The sequence below is a fragment of the Leopardus geoffroyi genome, chromosome C3 (genome assembly GCF_018350155.1).
Source record: "Leopardus geoffroyi isolate Oge1 chromosome C3, O.geoffroyi_Oge1_pat1.0, whole genome shotgun sequence".
Taxonomy (NCBI): Eukaryota; Metazoa; Chordata; class Mammalia; order Carnivora; family Felidae; genus Leopardus; species Leopardus geoffroyi.
In genome coordinates, this window is record NC_059338.1 from 139805754 (window position 1) to 139825955 (window position 20202).

Genomic DNA, 20202 nt, shown 5'->3' on the forward strand with positions numbered 1-20202 from the left:
AAACAGATGCCAAGCTATTTAAATCACCCTTCCTTTTTAAAGGAAAGAACCACTGTAACCGTAACCATTTAGCTCCCAACTCAGGGCTTTCAGCCCAGCCAAATCTGAATGACCATCCATTCTTACCTATACATGTAAGACCAAGATATTTTGCCATCATCTAAATCTCCTTTATTAATACATCTTCAATCCCCTTGTTAAAAATCATCTTACATACACATTTAGAACTTAGAGCAGGTAGGAGTCTCCATTAGATTCCTCCAATATGCAACTGTTCTGTTGAAAAAAGCGGAAGGGGAAAAGTGGGAAAAAAGAGTTCTAAAAAGACACAAGCAAAAAAGAAAATGTATTGACACAGCCTGCTGGGATGAGGCTAAACAGTAATAAACACATTCTCATGTTTCTCTTCAAAAATACATGGAGAAGAGGGAGCACAACTACCCACTCAAAGGTGGACTGTGATTCTTTCCAAGGAGTACAGAAAGGAGGAAAAAGAGTGACTTTGCAATGGATAAACCCAACACTACCTTGGTCAGGTGACCAAGGTCAACATCAACAAGCCTATGTTGGGGCTATGCCTCTTTGATATAATGTGATGGAAATGGCAATTTCCCTATGGGGTTTTCCTCCCCAAAACCCATAACCTCGATCTAATCCTAAGATCACAAAAGAAATTCCAGAGGGGCACTCTACAAAATCTGACCTGTACTCAATAGTGTCAAGATCATCAAAAACAAGTCTGAGAAACTACCACAGCCAAGAAGAAGCTTGGAGACATAGCAACTAAAAGTAATGTGCTATCCTTGATAGCATCCTGGACTGAAAAATGGACATTTGATAAAACTTTAAAAATTTGAAAAAAAGTATGATGATAATGTATCAATGCTGGTCTATGAATTGTAACAAATGTACCACACTAATGTAAGATGTTAATAGGGAAAGCTGGCTGCAAGGTGTATGGGAACTCTGTACTGTCTTCCCAACTTTTCTGTAAAACTATTTTAAAAATATAAAGCATATTTTTATTTAAAAAACACCCATAAGGATAATATACAATGACAGGATAATGAAGAGGGAAAAAAAAAAAAAAGACAGACTTGGATTTCTTTGGAACACATAGTCTCTGGTCTCTTTTTATCAATACTATGGAAAAGATGAGGATTTTGTACCAAAGAACTTCAAAAATCATTGAAGGAAAGTAGTAGTCATACACACAATGTATAAAATCTAATTGAGGTGTTCATTATTTATATTCTGTAAATAAAATTATTTTTTTAAAAATTGTATTGGTTTCCAAACTTAGTTTCTAAAGATCAAACATTCACCATTGCTAGAATAGGTCATAGTCTACAAAGCTATTTACATCGTAAATCACAAAGCTTCAGAAGTGCCAAGAACCTTAGATGTATTCTATACCAATCTCCTGGTAAGTGCACTGAAAGAAGGAAATGATTCGCTCAGGGTCAATCTACCAGTTAGAAATAACTTGAAGTCTGGTCTTTCTTTCAACTTCCAATTCTAAGACATTCCCTTATAGGATTAATTCCATTCTGATTACAGAGGTGTCAGATATATCCAATGTTTTAAAATGACATTCAACTATCTACATCCCTCCGTGTGTTCTATGTAAGGGGGTGGGGAGGAGTATTTGGATAGGCAAGTGGGGTGGCAGGAAGGGATGGGGAACTCATCAGTGTTATGAACTCCACACGTACATCTTTCTTGCATATTGTTTTACAAAAATAGTTTGTTTATATTTAGTCCCAAACGGTAACTCAAATTATAGAGTAGACAGATTCTGAACTTAGTGCAGTATACATGAACTGTATTTAAACTGCCACTACCACACGTAGGTGATATTAGTTCTACTTCTCACTACTGCACCAAGAGGAATGAGAAAAGAATACACCTCAAGATTATGCTATCACCAAGTACTGTAATTAGAAAGCTAGTGACTTTGAGTTGACCAGTTAACTTCTGACTGCAAGAATATTTTGGTTCCAGGGTGCCTGGGTGGCTCAGCAGGGTAAGAGTCTGACTCTTGGTTTCTGCTCAGGTCATGACCTCACAGTTTGTGAGTTCAAGCCCCACATCAGGATTTGTGCTGGCAGTGTGGAGCCTGCTTGGTATTCTCCCGCTCTCCCTCTCTCTCTATCCTTCACTGCTCACGCTCTCTGTCTCAAAATAAATAAACTTAAAAAAAAAACCAAACAGGATATTTTAGTTTCTAAACTAGACTTACAAAATCTAGTATCACTAAGCAAGATAAAGCCAGGCTGGTAAGAATTAGGGTCCCAACAACAAATGAGTAGCCTCAAATATAAATACGCTGATGAAATGCAAACACTCCCTTTAGGAAATGACTGGTAAAAAGGAGGTTCCAAATGATGCCACAGTGTGGGACACCTGGGGATTCTGTAAAATTGTGCCCTCTTCACAGGCCAACAGTGCATCTGGAAAGTTTGAACAGCACAAAACTAAACTCTTTGGTTTCCCCCGTCAGGACAAGTACCTTAGATAAAGAGTCCAGCCAATAATCAATGCACCATCCACATTCATCACAGATCGTATCTACACAAGCTCTATCTATCCCAAAGGATAACACACAGACTGTTGGAAAAGCATTCCTTGGTACCAAGGATGGGGGATTAGGGTTATTAGACAGCTGGTACCACTCCTTGCTCCCATTACATGAAGACAAATAGGCCTCTTTCTCTTTTGCGCTAAGTTTAGTACTAAGAGCATGTAATTCAATAAGCTCACTGGAGCAGATAAAGATTAGGATAAACTGTTATCCTCTCTCTAATTCCCCCACTTAATTTAAATGGCCAACTAAAACGAGTGATACAATCTATTTGTACTTGAGAGACGTGTCAATCAGGAAACCCACAATAGGACGGACAAAAATGTTGTTTTCTGGCAAGCAATATATATTTTTGAAGATAAAATGGAAAAAACACAGATATGAGTGAACAATTTTTATTGAAACCCTCAAAGATTAAAGAGGACCAAATGGTGAGTTTGGGTACCATAACAGAAAATCTCACCTAACTGTACCATCATTCACAGGAATGAACAAACCCAAACACGACAAAATTCAAATTCTCATGTAATTGCTACAAGTGAATGTAAATGAACTAATCATTTTATCATAACCTTTCTTTAATCATACGAAAAAGAAGGGAATTTACATGGCATAACAAAAGATATGCAAAACTTAATGAAAACACAATTCTCTTAATTTCTCAAACTTATTTTTATAGGATGCAGAATGCACTTGAAATGATTAAATGACTTAAGCTGATTCTTTTTTATTGCAAACTGTTTTAACATCAGCTTAACCCCCATGCATGGTATTCAAAAAGAACACAGCTTTTGAATTAGAAAGATCACTCGAGTTAAAATGAGGAATTAAGTATTGAAATTAGGAAAAGGCTGGGGTTTCTTCTGAAAGGAATCTTCAAGTACCAATATGTATAGAGAAAGAATACTAATTTTGGTTACATTTTCCCCCTTACTGTTAAATATACAAACTATAATACCTTTCAAAATAAAATACCCACGTAAGATAACTTTAATAAGAAACATTCAAACCAGATTTTGGAAAAATCAGAAGCAAGAAATTGACTGGGCCAATAATGTCTTAATTTGTGATTATTTAAACATTTGATGATGTGTCTCCTGCTGCAGAGCCCAGGTTCTCTCCCTTTTGGTCCCTACAGTTAAGAAATAGTTAGTTGTGCTATTGAGACAATCTGTGATCATTTCATTCAGAGAAAAACCTTTTTGCCATACACTGACAGACCAAGGAGGAAGAGAAGGTAGGTGCTCTGAAGAAAACAATTACCAATTTTGAAAAGACAAAAGTGTTGTTGTTGTTGTTGTCGTTTTTCCAAAGGAATGCTGCACCCATTTCACTTTGTATTAGAAATCCAGGTTAAAGGCACTGGGATGTACTCCTCACCTTGAATAGACTCCTCGATTACATCTGACAGCTGCATCTGCTACTGCAATCAGCCTGCTCGCTGAGTGAGTGACACTTCTTACATAGAAACCTAATGTAAATTAAACAAGTTTGAATCCACTTATAATGTAACTAGTTTTATAAAAATATTCAGAGTTGCTAATAAAGCACCAAGAAAAAGAGAACCTCAGAGAGAGGACTCAGACCCTTTCTACAAGGTCACCCCTTTACAGTTTTGTCTAATAGGACCTCCAGAGTGACAACAGTCAGCTTTGACACGTCCTATCTATATAATCTTAGGGATACAGAACATTGCTGTGGTGACTATACCCAAATGCCAATTTTCAGTATAAATAGTTAAGAGACGTGTTACGAGATTTCATGGCTTACTCTTCAAAAGGTAAAATAGGTGCAATTTTCCTTTAAGAAAGTCTTTTATTCTGTAACATACCACTAATATTTTGATGTTCCCTTCAGTAAACACTGATATAACTACACTGGGACTACGAAAGAACTGTGAAGTAGCTACGATTATCTACAAATACTGTATTTTTTTCACTTGAATACAGTATTTGTACCTTTAAGAAAACATTGTACAAAAAAATTATATAAACGAAAGCCTCAAAGAAATATCCGTCACTAAATTTTTGAACTGAAGTGACCAAAGACCACTGTAAATGAACACATTTCTAAACATGATGTAAACATAAATGGAGTAATGCAAAACATCAAGGTATTCAAATCTATATTGCTATTTTCACCCTTAATGTATCTTTCTACAGAGTTTCCTCCTTTTGGAACAGTAATATAAGGGGCAGTACATTATCGTCATAACCTTATGCCATCAAATCAGTTAATACAGATGCTTGACACGTTTAATTATACAAAATCAATTTGTTTCAAGTTACAAAATTAATGTTGATATGTAATTAATGAAAAAAATAAGATGTTAAAAAGATAACTATAAGAATACCCAGATATATGCTGTATTCCCATTTATATAGATCTGATCAATAAAACATCAACACATTCACTTAGATACTGATTTAATCCATGGATCAAGGCCATATTTTCAAAGTATTTTAAGGATGCCAGGACACTGCAAAAGCTGGAGAAAAGAGTTGAGGAACAGTATATGCTTGCTAAACAAGAACTATTGTTTATTTAGCTAGTGAATACCTAGAATAATAAATTTTTACTTCATGATCGCAATCAGGCTCGCAAACACCCAGAAATAGGAATTAAGGGTTTTAAATGTAGTTATAAAGGTCATAAAAAGTCTGATTAGACTGAGGTACATTTACTCAAAATTTTGAGATTCATTAAGTGGTAGCAAACAAAATAATTCCTCAGACAAATGCACATTTTTCAGTATACATATTATTGGGGGAAGGAGGGGAGAAGAATGTGCATTAACTGGTGAAGTCCACCAAGCTGCATATCAATATTCTGTTACACCAAACAGTTTGAAGACAAGGGAAATGTTCTAATATAATTTCAGATTATGATTCATTTGGCTAAAATAGAGCTTAAGGTTGCTTTGCCATATTAAAAGTTTACTACAATAATTTTTCACATAAACATTTAGACTTGAACTCCAGGACTAAATATGGCATGATTATTTTGCTTTTAATCTGTCAAATAGCTAAAAATTGACAATTTAAAAACTACAACAAAGAAAAAGTTGAAGCAGTGTGACTCTTACATCATTGAACCACTTCTAATGGTTAACTGTTAGTATTTAACAAATTCAAAGAGTTAATGAATCCTTGCATTCATTCAGTCTTCTGTGCCTTAGCTAGGATGCATAATTACAAAAGACAGCAGATACTGGTAAAAGCTTCAGGACAGAAAGTGCTTGACGAAGTTACAGTTCTCAAGTGTGTTTGGTGAGAGTATAAGGGCAGATGCGCTGATGAAAACCATTACAAGAAGAGTCAATTCTGTGTTAGAGTTCAAAGATGTCACCTTAAGCAGAAAAAAAGCTTTAATAACGTCTTCTTTGACTTATTAGGCATTTCCAGAGTCTACATCATTAGTGTTGTAATTCTAACAGGACATCTTCATACGGTTATTGTTTGTTTCTATTTCTCTCCTGAAAGAAAAGCACAGAGAATTTTAATAAAATACTATCATTATTTAAAAACTGAAATTATTTGTACTATAATAAAAAGTTATGCAAATACTCTTGAGTAATTAAAAAAGATTTACTACCTATGCATACTATTGAGGGAGGATTACTACAAAACATTATAAAACAAAGGATTTCAAACAAAAGACCTATATCAAGAGAGCATGACCTTCTCCACGCCCTATTTTCCCATGAGATTTTAAGGTGAGAATATGAACATCTTTCTAGCCTTTTCATTGAGTTTTTAATGGTGAGGTATTAAGGCCTAAAAGGCCTCTGTGGCAATTTGAACTATTGGCTAGGTAGGGTTATGAGGAAAAGAGATGCATTAAAATGCACTAAAATTGGATTAAATTGAGAATTTAGTGTTAATTAAAAAATACTTTGATTCACAAACTTCCTCTATATCATATTCTCATATTCATCATATTGTACTTTTTCGTATCAAGAAATCTTTTTTTTTTTTTTTAACGTTTATTTATTTTTGAGACAGAGAAAGACAGAGCATGAACGGGGGAGGGTCAGAGAGAGGGAGGAGACACAGAATCTGAAGCAGGCTCCAGGCTCCGAGCTGTCAGCACAGAACCTGACGCGGGGCTTGAACTCACGGACTGTGAGATCATGACCTAAGCCGAAGTCAGATGCTTAACCGACTGAGTCACCCAGGCGCCCCTAGAAATCTTAATATTTATTAATCATCATTATTAATTCCGTTAAGAAGTTGGAAATCCCTTGAACAAAAGTTAAACTGAGTTATGTCTTCATTTTGTTTACTATCCCAATATATATCTGCAGTACTTCTGTCTGTGAAATTAAGAATGACTGGCATTGTGTATGCCTGTTAAATGTATGCATCATGTAGTTTGCACCACCTTGTAACTCAGTTCTCAAATTTTAGCATTAGAATAATCTGTAAAACTTCTGGAAACAGACTACTGGGCCCCTAATGTGTGAAGCTGAACCTACGAGTTGTAGTTCTAACAGGTTCACAGGTGATCCAGACACTGCTGGTCCAGAGAACACACTCTGAAAAAGACCTGTGTTTAAACACATTATAAAACTTTTTTGTTTTCACTACTCCCATTTTATTTTCCGTGAGTAATACATGCTCTATAATAAATATGAATATTCTTCGCAAATGGTCAATTAGTTTCCAATCCTGTGACACCATCAGAAAACTGTATTTTAAATTCCAAAGAGAACTCTGTAAGTTATGTTACTAAATTCCTTTCTTTTTGACTTTAATATATTTCTAGAACTGAAATAACAGTATTTCATACAGAAAGCTAATAAAATAAATGCCCTCCTGTATGGTAACTACAAATAAAATCATTTCATACACACATTTCCAGTGGGATACTCTAAAAGTAAATAAAACTTGGGGTGCCTGGGTGGCTCAGTGAGTTAAGCATCCAACTTCGGCTCAGGTCATGATCTCATGAGTCGTGGGTTCGAGCTCTGCTCAGGCTCTGTGCTGACAGCTCAGAGCTTGCAGCCTGCCTCTCTCTCTGCCCCTCCCCTGCTCTCACTCTGTTTCTGTCTCTCAAAAATAAATAAAAATGTTAAAAATAAATAAACTAAATAAAACAAAACGAAAGCACAGAGCTAGCTAAATCCAACAATATGAAGAAAAAAAAGGGACAAAAAAGAGAATATGGTATCAGGAAGTGTCATCTGATTGTATACAATCCTTAAAGCTTTTTAAAAAACATCCTAATCGGGGCGCCTGGGTGGCTCAGTCGGTTAAGTGTCCAACTTCGGCTCAGGTCATGATCTCACAGTTCCTGAGTTCGAGCCCCACAGTGGGCTCTGTGCTGACAGCTCAGAGCCTGGAGCCTGCTTCGGATTCTGTGTCTCCCTCTCTCTCTGCCCCTCACCTGCTTGCTCGCTTGCTTTTTCTCTCTCAAAAATAAATAAAACATTAAAAAAATAAAATAAATAAAAAACAGCCTAATCATAAAGTTCAGTTCTAAACTAAAGAAAACAAATAGATTTGTGTGAAAAATTTTGAAGCCTGCTTTAATTAGCCAGATATAAAAGCTACAGAAATTTATCAACTCCATGAAGAACCTTCAAACTACAGAAAAAAAAAAAAGTCACTATTTAAGGATAAGTTAGACAAAGGGAAATTTAATTCAAGGGAGATGATCAGCTATAGCAATAAGGATCGTGTGTTATTTAAAATAGAAGTTAGAGATACTATTTCAGTTTCAACTGTAATCAACTATGCACTTAAGCTGAATCAAATTTAAAATATACAAATTACATACATATTACAAGATAGCTATGTATGTAATGTGTAACTTCTAACTCAGTGGCCAGGAAAAGAGGAAAAAAAAAAAAAAACAAAAAACACATACATCAATACAACAGGACAGAAGGGTTGAGGGGAGAGCCTGAATGAACTAGATTTAATTAGAAAGTACAAAATAAGACAGCAGAAATATACATTTATAATCAAGCATCAAAAACTCTGTTCTTCAATGAAAATATAAATAACAGTTCAGATTTTTCAAAAATCCAGTTATATATGATTTACAAGAAAACAACCTAAAACATAAGGTCACAAAGTTAAAAGTAATGAAAAGACATATGACAACACAAACCAAATAAAGACTGATACAACGATATTAGTACCAGACAAAACTCATTTGAAGGCAAAAACCACTGTTGGGAGACAAAACGGTCACTCGATACTAAATAACAGATATTTTTAAAATAAGCTGCAATAATATTAAACTAAAAAAACAACTTTACATATATTAAAAGTTGTCAGAATTATAAAGAAAATTTGACAGGTTTCTCATTATAGCAGGAGAATTCAACACATTTCTCTAAGTAACTGGTAAAGCACATATATTAGTAAAAATACAGAGTGAATATACATGCTACAGAAAACCAAACCAATTATAGGGTACACACAGAACAACCACAGAAGGGGACTACATGCTAGACCAGAAAGCAAATCTCAATAAATACCAGGGTCTATGTCATGCACCATCACATTTTCTGACATCAGTTTTAGGAGCAAAACAGATTAACAAAAAACCTTAACCACATCTGGAAATTCTAAAACTACTTCTAAAAAATCTCCAAAAAAAATCATAATGGAAATTCAAAAATTTTTACATCAGTACAATAATGAAAATGCTTAGTCTATGTCCCAACAAACACTTAGAAATTTACACATGTAGAACTTTAAAAAAAAAAGAGAAAGTCTGAAAAGTAATGAGCTCATCATCCAACTCAATCTGTTAGGAAATGAGTAATAAGCCCCCAAAAGTAGAAGGAATAAAATAGGATAGCAGCAGAAAATAATGAAACAGAAAACAAGAATGAAGAGAACCAGAGAATAAAAACCGGGTGTTTGGAGGGGGCAATCTATTAGTGTTTGGGGGAAAAAAAAACTACGAAGAGAAAAAATCTCTGGAAAGACTGATTTAAAAAGAAGATACATTAATAGCAAAAGACTGATACAACTAAAAAATAAAAATACCATTAATGCCAATATGAAAAAAAGGCTTAAAACAAAACAACCTCCTAAAAGTACAATTTATATACATACAATTTACCAAACTAAACTCAAGAATAAGTAGAAAACCTGAAGAGACTTGTAATAAAGGACTTTAATCAACAATTAAAAATCCATCCCCAAAAAACCCCACCAGTCTCACATGTTAAGTGTGTGTGTGTAATTACACCCCAACATTGGGCTTGAACTCACAACCCCAAGATCAAGAGCCACATGCTCTTCTGACTGAGCCCGTCAGGTGCCTCCAAGCTCACATAGTTTTAGATGTGCCTTTAATTAACTGTCCCAGAACTGATAACTCTAAACTTACACCAACTATTCCAGAGACTAGAAAAAGGGGGAATATTTCCTGACATATTTTGAGGTTAGCAATACTTTGATACTAACAGTATCAGGAGAAGCATGAAAAAACGGTCTCACAAGGATCTCCTAAGGGCTGTTTTGCTGGTAATAGACTGTAGGGGAGCAAAGGTGAGAACAGGAAAGCCAGAAAGGCTAGCACAGTAATAATCCAGTACGATAATAGCTCTTAGGCAGGGCTGGAAGATGCAGAGCTAGTGAAGAGCTTGGGTTCCAGATACGTTTTGAAAGCAGAGCCGACAAGTTACTTACTGATAGACTGATTAGATGTGAAGTGAGAAAGAGAAGTTTCACAAATGAGTCCAGCATTGTTGGCCTCAACAACTGGCAGGGCAGTGGTGCCCTATACAGAGATAGAGAAGGTTTGGGGCAGGCAAACAGCGTTATATTAAATTTAAGATGCTTATTAGACAACTGTGAGAAGATGTCAAACAGGCAACTGGATACATGAGTTTGGAGATAAGAGGAAAGGTCCAGGGTGGGTATACAAATTTGGAAGTCCTTAGCATGGAAAAAATTCCACCAACAAAACGCAGGTCTTCCTGAATATGGTCAACACCACCTCGGCTTTAAGACAACAAAACAAAACAACCACATTTACATTAATAAGATCTAGAACTGTGCCTGACACTGTTAATATTAAACAAATACTTGAATATAATGAGAGATCTATGGGCATGCTATCAGCTACAGACCACTAGAAAAATGAGACTAAGTGATGCCGAGCTATCAGTGATAGCTGGATAGAGGGAGAAAGGAAACCCAAATCATTCAAAGGAAGCCATGGTCCAGTACACCTACAGGACTATGTCTTTAGTGATAGTTCAGAAGAAGGCACTTAAGCATATACACTCTTTAGGACACAATCCCAAAGTGACTCACAGAATTTTTATTTTTAATGATTGACAATTCAAAAAATAAGTTGTAGAGGAATGCCTTCTCCTCTCCTTTTCCATTAACAGAGCTAGGCCTCAAACAGGCAGATTCGGAGATTAGAGGGCTTTGAGTCTGGTATAGGGCTTCTTCCCCACCTTGAAGTGAGTAGACACTGGAGACCAACATATGATCCTAAGGTCAAGATCCACAAGTTGGCATGTGGAGATGAGCTCCAGGAGGAAGGTTACTTGCCAACCCATGTCTTTTTGTTAAACCATGAGTTTCACAGATGAGCTAAGACTTCTCTACCTAGGAAACAGCTTGAAAACAAAATTTTCTTCAGTTTTCTGAGAGAGGCCAACAGCTTGCCTTTAACCTTAGAGATAAATGACTTACTTCCTTTTAATCACTGGTAGATTTATCATTATAAGCAATATTTCAGTAACCAGACCTGAGGTTAAAAAAGCCACAAGGGAAAAAGTAAATGTGTATCTAAGACGCCACACCATCCAAAAAGTAAATGAGAAAAAGCACTAGGAACACAAGTAGAGTAACACAGAACTGCAAAAGGAACCAGCGAATACCTGGAAGGAAAAAAAAAAAGAAAAAGCAGGCAGGCAGGCACTTGAGACCCAAATGCAAAAAGACAAACACCTTTGTTTACGTTAAAAATCTAATTTTCAAACTGAATATTTCAGTAGATGAATTAAAGGGGAAAATGGTCACAGCCTCATTTAGAAAGTAGAATATTAAGTCTAAGAAATATCTCAAATTACAAATCAGAAAAAAAGAGCTGGAAATCACAAAGAAAAAAAAATTAGAGAACTGTAGGGATCTAAGACAAAAGGAATATTCTAGAAGTAAGAAAAAGAACAAACACAAGAGCTGAATAAATAACAAAAAATTTCACAAATTCTTTAATACTCTTTCCTGCATGAGGTGGAGCTTGCTTTTCCTTCTTTAAAGTGTGGACTGCAAATGTCCATCAACTGATGAACAGATAAAGATGTCTCACACACACACAATGCAATATTAGTCATCAAAAAATAAAATTTTACCATTTGTAACAACATGGATGGAGCTAGAATGTATTATGGTAAGCAAAATAAGTCAAAGAAAGACAGAGATATGATTTCACTCTTATGGGGAATTTAAAAAATAAAACCGATGAACATATGGGAAGGAGGGGGAAAAGAGAACAGCAGTAAACAAGAGACTCTTAACTATAAAGAACAACTAAGGGTTGATGAAGGTAGATAGGTGGGAGATGGCTAGATGGACGATGGGCATTAAGGAGGGCACCTGTGATGAGCACTGTGTGTTGTGTGTAAGTGAGGAATCACTTTAATTCTACTCCTGAAACCAATACTGCACTGTATGTTAACTAAAATTTAAATTAAAAAAATAAAATAAAGTGTGGGGCTAGACATACTGACTTGCTTCTAAGAACACCGTATGCAAAAGGAGAAAAGGGACATTTACATTAGAGAAACCTAGCAGATACAACCTTAACCGAGCAATCAAAATTAGTATCACAATAAGTTACATACGATCAGATGCGAAGGACGTATCACTTACGTAGTACTCTTCCCATAAACTCAGTCTAATCATGGCAAAGCATTAGGCAAACCAACATTGAAAGACACCTTATAAAACACCTGACCAGTAACGTCTTCAAAAGTGTTAAAGCCATGAAAGACATAGAAACTGTCATAGCTTAGAGAAGATTAAGGAGACATAAAAACTGAATACAAAACTGGTTTTCCAGATCTTGAACAGAAAAACTGGGAAATGTGGGGAAATCTGGAAAAACATGTTTGGATAAACATACTATGATTATGTAACGTCAATATTAGGAGAAACTACATACAGAGAAACATCCTATATTATCTCTGTAACATTTCTGTAAATCTAAAAATTACTTCCAAATAAATGTTTAAAAAATCAAAGTGAAAAGTTAGAAAAATACAACTCCCAAATACATTAAGTATCATATTGGTGCAGTAATATGAAATACATAGATATTCTACAGAGTACTGTTAATTTTAATGGTTGCCCAGCTTCTCTTTTTATTGTTTACGAGAGGGTTAAATTCTGCCCCAAAGTTAAAATCCAGTGAATTATCAGACTTAAATAAAAAAGAGGGACACGTTCCAAAAAAAAGACAAGATTTTAGATGTTCAATGACTGTAGTTAAAGTATGTAATAGATTCAATTCTTCAGAAGGAAAATTATTTACCAGAGTTAAAATCTACTCAGACTGGTTTACACAACTGAAAAATTTCACACTAGAGAGTAGAACAAGGGCAATAACAGATGGATAAAAGCCCCAGCTGTTCAAAAGCCTGTACATTTGTCCAGATCCATTAAAGTGTTTTAATACTGAGATAAGCTTCTGACCTGCACTGTCCCAAAAACATGATCGATCATTTTGCAGTAAGAAAGCAAAACACAAAAAATATAAAGGAAATAGATCAATTCTGTACTGTAAAATAAAATCAAAATTAAAAAAAAAAAAATCATCAAGGGAAAAGAGAATGATTATGCTTTGGAGGCTCTGTTCTACAAAGCCAAATCTTCGATTTTTTTAATGTTTCCATGTACGTGAGACTTAACATTCTTGATCCCCTGCATGACCACACTATAATAAAAAACTGCTTTAAGAGATTCCAGTGCCCAAGTTTGCATTTATAAAATAAAGAAGTATTTCAGGTTTGGAAAAAAAAGAACAGATGCAGCCTAATAATTTATAATCAATTTATCCGTACCAACCAAAGATCAAGTAATCTCAAAGTGTACTATAAAATGAAAGAGTTAGGAGTAAGTTCAAATAGTGAAAAGTGGTGGACAACAGTCATAGCATACGTTAGTTTAGGTCCAAATGAGAGTAAGAATATGATTCTAAGAAGCCTTAGAACTAACTCATGTGTTTGAACTGTGATTTAGTTTCAGCAAAATAACATCACTCACTACACTAACTTTTTTGTTTATGTGTAGTCTTATTTTGGTTTTAGAGTTTTCACTTAATTTCACATTTAAGCCACACTATATTAAAATTAAAATCACACACAAAAAAGAAGCATAAGAAAAAGTAAAATGGTCTCTATTTACAGACACTGTGACTGTCAGCCAGAAAATCCTAAGGATGTTCTATTAGAACTCCTAGAACTAATAGATGAATCTACAAAGGTCAGAAGATACAAAATATTTCTATAAACCAGCAACAAACAACTGGAAAGTAAAACTGAAATTACCAATTACATTTAAAAAATACCAAAATTAGGTTAAATTAAATACACACACACACACACACACACACACACACACACACACACACACACACATAAAATAAATTCTTCAAGAGACATGTAGGTCCTCAATACTGAAAAATATAAAACTGAGAGAAATTAATTATGTTTGTCCAAGCAGATTAAATTCCATAAAGAAAGGGCTATTTATCTTTAGTGGCTTACTAGTAACCCTTGGCATATATCTGCTGGAATGAATAAGGGATCCCAGTTAAGAAAAAACCATACAGGAACTAAATATATGGTGACATAGGTTGACCAGAATACAAGATGTAGATGTGTGCTAGTAGATTCCTCACACAAAATGGCTGATCTGGGGACCCAGGAACAGAGGGTCTTAAAGCCAAATAAAAGGAATCCACACACAATTCTATTTTGGAATCAGAGTTTGGTCTGTTTACAATAAAATGAAAAAAATAAAATTAGTACATTCCAGACTTTTAATTCAAAAGTGGAATTGTTAACTAGTAGCTTTTTGTTACCTTAGTTATTTTATTATATATCCTATTATCTTTCCTCCATTCCCTTTTGTTATTTCAAATGTAAAACAGAACACATCAGTATTGAATATGTAATGTCTAAGAGTTGAAATGCCTTTCTAGAAGTTCAAAGTTTTCTGTCAAGAGGCAGTGAAGTGAGTTTCACTCAGAAATTAGAGTGCAATATAGCAAGTCAATTTCTAAATTAAGAAATTGCACATACAATTTTTAAAATAAACCATTAAGTAAACTGGAAAGATAATTCAACAATTTAAGTTACTTCCTGAAACTTAAACAAGATAATTCGTATCACCTAAACACATATGTTCATGAAGTAATAATGTATTTGCTGCTGAAGAAAAATAAGTGAAATACCCATCAAATTTAATGATGACTGTTCATACTGTAATAGGTATGAAAGAAGTATCTCCCAAAGATCTAGCATGAACCCAGTGAACTATAGATAGTTCCTTTACTAAACTTCTAAAATTCTTAACCAGCACCGGAACAAAATACAGCCACTATTAACTCTCCTACGGCGCAAGAACCTTAATCTGAGAAAAAAAATAAAAACAAATCAGTACTCTAAAATGTTAATCAGAGCACGTCGTTTCCCCAACTCTGGCTTACAAAGACTATTTACCAAGTGCAAAACACAGTATTACTACACTTAAAACTGTATCATCTTGACTATACAAAAATACCACTCAATATTTTATCAGAGAATTACTTAAATACGTAATATAAAAAGTTTATAGTATTGGGGTGACTGGCTGGCTCTGTCAGTAGACTCATGAATCTTAATCTCAGGGTCGTGAATTCAAGCCCCACGTTGGGCATGGAGCCTAATTAAAAATTAAAAAAAAAAAGCTTATGGTATCCAGTGTGACACATCTTGTGCCAAAAACCATTTTCCAAAGAAATATTATTCTTCAAATTTTATAGTAAAGATGAAAGGAGAAGCAAAATTTTGTTTCTGTAATCATAATCAACTCACTCAGTATAAAAGAAGTCCATCCATAAAAAAGTTTACCGAAAGGTAGATGAGAACAGACTTCGACTAATTCTTGATCTTAAAGAACTATAATTTGATTAATGGGAAAGCATTAAACTAAATGTTCTACTTGAGAAAAAGATGCATAGAACTGTCAGAGAAATGTTCACTGTTGTCACAGGTAGTGTTACTGTTGAAGTGACTTCTTATATATTAACAAAAAATTTGGTTACTTTGAGACAGACTATCATCTCATCTCAGAATCAAAAGTATTCCTATTATGAAAAATATGATTGGAGGTACTAAAATTTGCTCTTTCAAAATAACTAACAATATACAATGGTATACATGAGCAAAATGCATAGAAGATTCTAGAAATTAAAACAATTTAATAGGGATTTTATTATCATTATGTCTTGCTTGTTTTGGCATAAACTGCGGGTCTTCATCTGTTTCTGAGAGAACAGGTAAATGCCTTATTTAGGAAGTCACCTCAAAGTTACAGGCAATTGAAAACTCTAATTTCTACAGGGAAATAAAACTAAAAATTTCACTTGGGATTAGGTTTCCTGATAAGGATTTATAATCAAAGAATATCTAGTAGGATCTAAATGACTCACATTCAAGTACAGCAGAAGTAATATTTCAATAAAAAGATTACCTAGTCAAAAGTAGATTCTACTGCTGTGCAGATTACTCATATTTATCTGTACAAATATACTCAGAACATTATTAGTTCTTTGTTTTCTTTCTCTTATTTTGCAATTAAACTAGCTTTATCATTAGAAGTAATATATACAAATAGCAAGTTCAAGTAAAAAGTAAGCTCCTGTACCCACCTCTAGCCCCTTCTAAGTTCCTCCTAATGGGTCGCCACTGTAACTTTAAGTAGCACACTAACACATAAATTTCTTGTTCTTTCAATGCGAACACTATCAATTCCCATTGTATATGATAAGTAATGTATTACAGTGGACGTGTTATATTCTCCTTCTCTTCCCCCCCACCTTACACTAGAAGCCACACTATTTTTAGTTTTAGTGATTGTCTTTATGACTTTAAATAATATGCTTGAGGCACAATTGCTTGATATATCATCTTTAAACAATAATCTGTTACCTTCAGATGAGAAAAACAGTGCATTTATTTACCCTTCCTCAATTCTTTCTCTCCTATTCCATCTTATAACATTTTGTTCTAACTATAATTAAATCTTTTATATACTATTGTCCATTTCTACAAATGGGAAAAACAATCAGCAGCATTTATTATGTAACTTGAATAACTGAGTAGAGTTCCTAAACAAAAAAGTACAGCAATTTAAACCAATAAATAAAAATTCAATGACATTCAAACTTTCCCAAAGGAAAGAGATTCTTCAAAGCATTTACTCCTTCAACAAATATTTAATCAGCTACTATGTGCCAGTCATTAGGTGCTAGGGATTCAGCAGAGAACAAAAGCAAGCCCTGCTCCCACAGAACTTATGTTCTGTGAACATGATTACCTAGAAACTTTTTATTTTCTTTTAGTTAGAATTTTATTTTCTTTTTAGCTTCCTTCACTTCTCCAAGGTCAGTGGTTCCCCACTGAGGGCTCATTTCATCTGTCAGGCTTTAAAGACCACAGTGGAGATGCTTATAGTCCTGAGATACACTACATACAATGAAGACCTGTCTGATACATAGAGTCTGCCCCTGCTGAGAAATACTTGTTCTAGTATAACCAGTTACCAGGTATTATCTTTCTTGAATACCTTTTTCATTCTGCTAAAAAACCTCTTCAGGTTACCTTCTCATGAAGGATATGCGGCTACTCTTGTACATCTGAAATCTTCTTTAGTTTGCATTTCCCCTTCACTGATATAATGGGACGCTGACCTTAAGAATATAATTCTATATACCCCATTCCCCTCTACTCTAAGATTTTCCATAGGAGTATCCAGAGTTGTAGATGGAAACATTCTGATAGTCTGATTCTCCTTCCCTTGTAGAAGGCAGTTTGTCTTTTGCTCAGGAAGTTCAAGATTTTCTCTTTATCCTATCTTTAATTCTTTTCAATTGGAAATAATGCTGCTAGTCACTCAGCTTGAGCCCATTCCCACTGAAAACATACAACCTTTGGCTCTGGGCATTTTTCTCTAACCATTCTTCACTTTGATGGTTTTTTTCCTATACTCTTTCAACACTCCTTTAGAAAGACAGTGGGCGTCCCCTCTTTCCATCACTTGTTTTTACCTTTTGTATTTTTCATCTCTATCACTCCACATATGGAAATTTCTTTGATTTGAAACTCCAGATAAACTAGCTCTAAAACATGAGCATTTATTTTACTACCTGCTTGCTTGCTGTATTGTTTTTTTATTTTGACATTCGTATTTCTCATTTCCAAAAACATTTTCTGGCTTTCTTTTCTTTTTACATATGAATCCTAAGAACAAAATAAATTTTGTTTTATATTTTAAATTATCTTCTGTTCCTGAATCCTTTTAGTGAGTTTGCCTTGGTTGTTCTGCCATTAAGCTTGACTTTAATAAAATATTTTGGTATCAAAAGTATGTGTTAAAATATCAAGAATGAAGAACGAGGCAAATACTATGATAATTAGCACAGATTTCTCTTCCAGTTTTAAGTTTCACCAATATCCCTTAGTTTAAAAGAGACAGCATGACTTTCTAAGTATTATACAACCTGACAGGATGTCTAGCAGGCTCCTCCACTGAGCGCTTTGCTGGCAAGACAACCTGGGGAATTCCTCTGTTGTCAAAATAACCACAAACAAACAAACAAACAAAAGTCACTTAAAGACCCAGTGATGAGAAGATGGACTTAGCTTCTTAAAATCCTTCTTTTATCATAAGTAGGCCTAAGAACTTAAATAAAAACATGAACGCTAGAAAGAGAAATGAAAGTTACAGTAACCACAGACCCAAATGTAAAATTTAAAACTAGTAACTCCCTGAAAAAGCGTAAGAAAAAATCTTCCCAAACCAGGGAAAGGCAAAGATTTGAGGTCAGATTAGTATAAGCTTTCTAAAACTGTTCTTACTATTTAAAATTATTTTGGCTAATTCTATTTTGGCTATTTTAGCTTCTCTACCAGATCTTATACTAGAAAAAAGAAAAAAAATGGCAAAAAGGACACTGAGAATCAACTTATGATAGTATTGTGATTGTATACCCTTATCCTTAGGAAATAGACACTATACTTTTTGGGGGGTAAAGAGCCATGATATAGGGAACTTACTCTCAAATTGATGAAAAAAGCAAACAGGGAAGAACACTAATAGGTGAATCTGGATAAAAGGCATGTATGTGTTTCACATATTATTCTTATTCTTCCAAATAAATTAAAAATTATGTCCAAATAAAAAGAAGGAAAAAGATTCACACATACAGCTGCATGTAGCTATAGTTCAATCAATTCTACTCTATCATTATGGCACCAATATATTTTGGTTATTTTCCTGATGATAAACATTTAGGTTGTTCCCAGTCTTTTTACTATTATCTACATTCTTGTGTGTCTTCTGATATATTTAGGAAGCTTCTCTTAGCTATGTATGTGTGTGTGCGTGCGTGTGTGTACACAAAGAACTGAATTATAAAATATATGAAATTTTGTTCAGCTTTACAAAAAAATGCAAAATTACTTCCCCACATGGCTGTTATCAATTTAATGGTCCTATCTCCAGCTGTAGAAGAGCTTTTGTTGATCTACAGTCTCTCTAATACCTGATACTATCAAATTTCTCAATTTCACCAAATAAATGGATATAAAAAATTTTTTCATTATACTCCTGATTTGTATTTCCCTAATAAGACTGAGTATCTTTTCATATACTTTTTAGCCATATTTGTTTCAATCTATCTTTTGCCCATTTTTCAACTCGGTTCATCTTTTTTCTTAAACTGACTCACAGGAGTTCTTTCTACATTCTTGATACTAACTAATCTTTGGTCATTTATGTCCAAATTCCTCCTAGGGCCTTACATGTCTTTCTACCCTCCTTAAAGCATCTTTTGATGAACAGATTTTTTTTTTTTTTTAAGTAGACTCCATGCTCAACATGAGGCTTGAACTCACGAGTTGCATTCTCTGACTTATGAGCCCCTTGATGAACAGATTTTAAACTGGTCAAATTTCATCAATCTTTTCTTTTAGAATTAGTGCTATTCTGGGTCTTAAGAAACCCTACTTTACCCAAAGACTGAAGAATTTGCATCTGGGAAAATGTGACCTCCACATATCAGAAGCTTTGAAGAATTTCAGCAAAACACAAGACAGATGGGGTCATGTTAAAAGAGAACACTAAACAATGACTTGCAAATCCTTTTCTTTAACAAAGAAAATGGGCATAACAAGTAAAAAAAAAAAAAAAAAAATTCTAGCAAAACACCACTAATTTGTCCTTTTTGATGGAGCCAAGGAGGACCTACAACAGAGGGGGAACACATCCTTTATCACTGGGCTGCCAAGCGTATTTAAAAGCAGTTATGCTGGAAAGCTAAAGTGTAAGCACATTATCTAAGAGAAAATCTACAAATGAAAATTTACA

At 34.4% G+C, this 20202-nt stretch overlaps 1 protein-coding gene across 7 annotated transcripts in view; it reads right to left on the minus strand.

The window, feature by feature from the left end:
- Positions 1-2965: 2965 nt before the first annotated feature.
- The window catches only part of YTHDF3 (YTH N6-methyladenosine RNA binding protein 3), a 40222-nt gene continuing 22985 nt past the window's right edge, over positions 2966-20202 (minus strand). For all 7 annotated transcript variants that reach the window (XM_045455129.1, XM_045455127.1, XM_045455125.1 and 4 more), the window contains one exon: positions 2966-6059. In XM_045455129.1, coding sequence (XP_045311085.1) covers positions 6036-6059 — 24 coding nt within the window. In that variant the 3' untranslated portion in view covers positions 2966-6035. The remainder of the gene's footprint in view (positions 6060-20202) is intronic.